The 4,700-nt window shown below is 51.6% G+C and overlaps 1 protein-coding gene across 1 annotated transcript; it reads left to right on the top strand.

Moving 5' to 3' along the window:
* Positions 1-641: 641 nt before the first annotated feature.
* UCRPA7_7138 (putative nonribosomal peptide synthetase 10 protein) lies at positions 642-3,018 on the top strand (the record flags this gene model as incomplete). Its single annotated transcript, XM_007919672.1, has 5 exons — positions 642-695; positions 807-1,257; positions 1,819-2,070; positions 2,359-2,888; positions 2,965-3,018. 5 exons carry the CDS (start codon positions 642-644, stop codon positions 3,016-3,018), a joined length of 1,341 nt encoding a protein of 446 aa, XP_007917863.1.
* Between the last annotated feature and the right edge of the window lie 1,682 nt (positions 3,019-4,700).

Here is a 4,700-nt window from a genome sequence, read left to right as displayed (position 1 = left end):
ACTTCATCGAGCGGATGGCAGAGCTAGTAAATCGCAGAGGCGATGAGAATATTCTGAAGATTATTGTTGCTTCCTGGAGATTCAGTACTGTTACTTCTCTCGAGGCCACTGAGGTCTTTGAGGACCTACACATATCTACAGACATGGGCCGAAAAGTAGAAAGGTTGATGCGGCAGCCGAAACACCGCGCCATGTTTCGGCAGAGAAATCGCAAGTTTGCAGAGAGATTCAAGACTATACTATAACAATCTTCGAGATATTATACACCGGTCTCACGATATAACTCTCTTTTTAGACCACAGACTCTGGTCTCCTCCGTATAAGCCCAGAACTAACTATTGAGACTTTGATTCGTGGGAGCTTGCCAAGATAGGGGCTAGATAGGTCTCGGAAAGGACGCTTAAGGATTATGAGATGCTAAAAGCTTGCTTACCTCGTGGAACGTAATATAAGCTTAGCCCATCTCGGTTAAAATGCTTCGTTGCTTAGTCTAAGCCCAGAGTCAGCTCACCTTTGAAGACAGGATGAGTGTTGGTACACTTGAGTTTTTGTCTCCAAAGCACTACAGAATTAGTGGTTACTCTAGACACTACAGTAATATTGTGGGTCGTTCGTGGTGTTCAACATCCCCACAAACCAAGATGAAGATCTCCGGTTATCGGCCAATTCCGCCCAAGTACTGGGGAAGCAGGCTTGTTAGTATGACCTCATTGGGCGTAGTTTGCGCCCCCGTCGTAGTCGATTTTTCGTGTGCGTCAATTGACTAGTCTAAGCCTGAAATGGCTCGCTTTGAGACTTCTCTATAGACTTCACAACGGGATCCTTTTCGAGGAAAGATGCCTGTGATTGACACCAACAAAGACTTGGTTGCGCTGTTTCGCGATCAGGTCCGAGCGACCCCTAATGCCGTTGCTCTGGAGGATGAGACCGGCACGTGGACATATGCCGAATTGGACCAGGTGACTGCCGCCCTTGCTGACCGCCTTCGTCGACATGGTGTCGGGCGCGACAACCTCGTTGGCGTGCTCCTGGGCCGCAGTGCAGACTACGTAATTGCCTGTATAGCCGCGCTCCGTGCAGGCGGAGCCTTTCTCGTTCTTGAGCTCGCCTACCCTCCTGGCCTGCTCGCAGATGTCATTGACGATGCTAAGCCGACTGTTATCGTCACACACTCTGCTCACGTCGAGCGCATCAAGGCTAATGTCCCGCTCATTGTGCTTGACAAGCCCGAGACAGCATCCAAAGGGTCGATCAATGGTACCGAGAAAGGATCATCACCTTTACCTGCAGATGACGATCTCGAACGGCTTGCATTTGTATCCTATTCATCAGGCACTACTGGTCGACCGAAGGGCATAGCGAATCCACACAGAGCCCCTGTTCGGTCTTACAACTTGAGATTCGGTCTCAGTGATCTTCAACCCGGCGATCGAGTTGCCTGCAATGTCTTCTTTGTCTGGGAGATTCTGCGGCCTCTGCTCCGTGGAGCTACGGTGGTCGCTGTCCCAGATGAAGCAAGCTACGATCCTGTCGCGCTTGTTGATTTGCTTGCAGCACGCCATATCACAGAGACACTCATGACACCAACACTCTTGGCTACGGTGTTAGCCCGGCATGCAAGCCTGGCAACACGTCTTCCGAATCTTCGTACTCTATGGCTTAATGGCGAAGTTGTGACGACAGACTTAGCACGTCGGGCTTTGGCTGCTTTACCACAGACTCGCCTACTCAACTGCTACAGTGCCAGCGAAACCCATGAGATTGCATGTGGCGATATAAAGACAATGCTCAATGACAGTACAGCTGTGTGCGCTGTAGGGCCGCCCATGGACCCTGATCACATCTACATCCTTGACGAGGACGGTAAGAAGCTCGACGTTGGCGTCAGTGGAGAGTTGCTTGTAGGCGGTGATCTCCTGGCCCGGGGGTATCTCAATCTTCCTGAGACAACTGCGAAGGCTTTCCTGCCAGACCCTTTCAATAAGAAACCGGGATCACGCATGTACAAGACAGGAGACCTAGCTAGACTCTTACCGTCTGGGCTTCTCGAGATCACTGGCCGCGTTGGAGGTATGATCAAAGTACGTGGATATAGCGTTCAACCCGGGGCTGTTGAAAGTGCTATCGTGAAACATCTAGCCGTTCGGCATTGCGCCGTTGTTGCACATGGTGATGGCCTCGAAAGGCAACTTGTCGCCTATATCGTTCCTGACAAAGACGACTCAGGACCTCGAAAAGTTCCTATAATCGATGAATCGGGTTACAGCCCAGTGGCACGACGAACATTGGCAGAGCATCTTGCACACTATATGATTCCGGCTCTATGGGTGGAGCTTGAACAACTACCAACTCATCAAGTTTCGGGGAAGGTTGATCTAAAGAGCCTTCCTCCACCGGTAACAGACAGGCCTCGAAAATCTGTCGTTGTCAATGGCGCAAAGACGGAGTCCAATGTCGAGGTTAAGATCGAGGTGATTGCTAAGATGTGGGCTGCTTCTCTCAAGCTTTCACCAGATGCTGTGACTCAAGAACATGATTTCTTCGACCTTGGCGGGCACTCACTGGCCCTCGCTGATCTTGCAAGGCGATTGTCGACCGCGTTTGGTTTCCCCATCCCGCTGGGCAGTCTGGCTGTCAACCCAACATTGCAGGGCCACCTGGAAGCTGTCCGGTCAGCTCGTGATGGGCATACAGCAGCAGTACAAGCTGATTTGCCGGCTATTCTCCGCGCAGATGCAGTTCTTCCGGATGATATTCAGGCCTCTGGTGCCGTTATGCGTCCGCTGAGTGAAGCCGGCACCGTCCTCTTAACTGGCGTTACCGGATTCCTGGGCGCCTTCCTGCTGAACTCCATTTTAGAGAGCACGGCCGCTCGCGTGGTGTGCTTGGTGCGATTCAATGATCCCTCAGATGAATCTCGTCCCGCAGGAATGGCAAGGGTGCGTAAACATCTCCTCGATCTAGGGCTCTGGCACGATTCGATTCTTGATCGAATTGAACTACTTCCTGGAAATCTAGCCAGGAGGCGGTTTGGACTTTCTCCTGAGGCGTTTGAAGAACTCTCATCACGTATTGATGTCATTATTCACGCCGGTGCAACTGTGAATCTCGTCTATCCATATGCAGCTCTCAGGGCTGCAAACGTTAGTGGCACAAGAGAGATCCTACGCTTAGCAAGTCGAAGTGGCGCTACACTTCATCACATTTCTACGAATGGTGTCTTACCACCCTCAGTTGATGGCTGGTCTGAAAACACCATGATCGACGTTGAAGATGTGCCGGAGAAACTTCTAGATGGGTACGGACAGACAAAATGGGTTGCGGAACAGCTCGTTCTTGAATCGGCTCGGCGCGGCCTTCCTGTCCGTATTCATCGTCCCGGTACGATTAGCGGTCACAGCACATCAGGATCGACAAACGCTTGGGATCTTCTAAATGCATTGGTTGTCGAATCACTTCATCTTGGATTCGCACCAGATGTCGAAGGCTGGTATGCCGAGATGACGCCGGTCGATTTCGTCAGCAAGGCGATCACAACTCTTGCAAATAATACCAGTCCAGATCAGCGCATCTTCCATCTGGGAGACCCCAGCCCGGTTTCTGCCAGAACATTGTTCGACCAGCTCGCTAAGCTCGGGTATCCGACACAGCAAATGCCCTGGGACGAATGGGTTGCTTTGTGGACCGAGAAAAGGGGTCAAGGCAAGGGCGGGGACGAATACTTTACTGCCGACATCCTTCGGGGTGGCATGCCCACTGCAGAATTCTTGAAAGCAGTAATTGTGTTGAATGATGCTGCAACCAAGCCAATACTAGAATTCTATGGTCTCGAGCGTCCACAGACTGACTGTAAATTGCTTGAAACCTACACACGTCACTTTTATGTTCGAGGATGGCTGCCACGACCTCCAAAGCGCGAATCATCTGACGATGCAGCGGCTGCCTGGAAGAAGGGGTCGTTAGATGGCCGAGTAGCTGTTGTTACAGGGGCTTCATCCGGCATCGGTGCTGCTGTTGCTGTGGCTCTAGCAAGGGAAGGCGCCCATGTCGCTCTTGCGGCTCGCCGAACCGAAGCACTTGAGACCGTCAAGAGCCATTGTCAACATGCTTCTCGAGGCAGCAAAGTTATAATCCGGCAGACAGATGTAACGAGCAGAACACAGGTCGAGCAACTTGTCTCTGTGGCGAGCGAGGAGCTTGGCCCGGTTGACATATTAGTCAGCTGCGCTGGAGTTATGTATTACACGATGATGGCGAATGTGAAGTCAGATGAATGGGACCGCACAGTTGATGTCAACTGTAAGGGTTTGCTCCACTGCCTATCATCAACTGTCCCTGCTATGTTGAGTCGTGGGGCTGGTCATATAGTGGCAATCTCATCCGACGCTGGTCGCAAGGTATTTCCTGGCCTAGGCGTCTATTCAGCCAGCAAATTCTTTGTCGAGGCGACTCTTCAAAGCTTACGGCTTGAAACCGCTGGAAGTGGCTTGCGTGTAACATCTATACAGCCTGGAAATACAGCTACGGAGTTGCTGGGCATGTCAACCGACACGGAAGCTATCAAGAAGTACGGAGAACCATCAGGCGCGAAGGTGTTAGATGCAGAGGATGTGGCCGAAGCTGTCGTATATGCGTTGAGACAGCCGGCGCATGTCGCCGTGAACGAAGTCCTTGTAGAGCCAAGAGACGAGCCGATATAA

This window comes from Phaeoacremonium minimum, assembly GCF_000392275.1.
Source record: "Phaeoacremonium minimum UCRPA7 unplaced genomic scaffold PA7_03_scaffold_500, whole genome shotgun sequence".
In the NCBI taxonomy this organism is placed as follows: Eukaryota; Fungi; Ascomycota; class Sordariomycetes; order Togniniales; family Togniniaceae; genus Phaeoacremonium; species Phaeoacremonium minimum.
The sequence above is the reverse complement of the archived record's forward strand: the minus strand, read 5'-3'. Positions and strand labels throughout refer to the sequence as shown.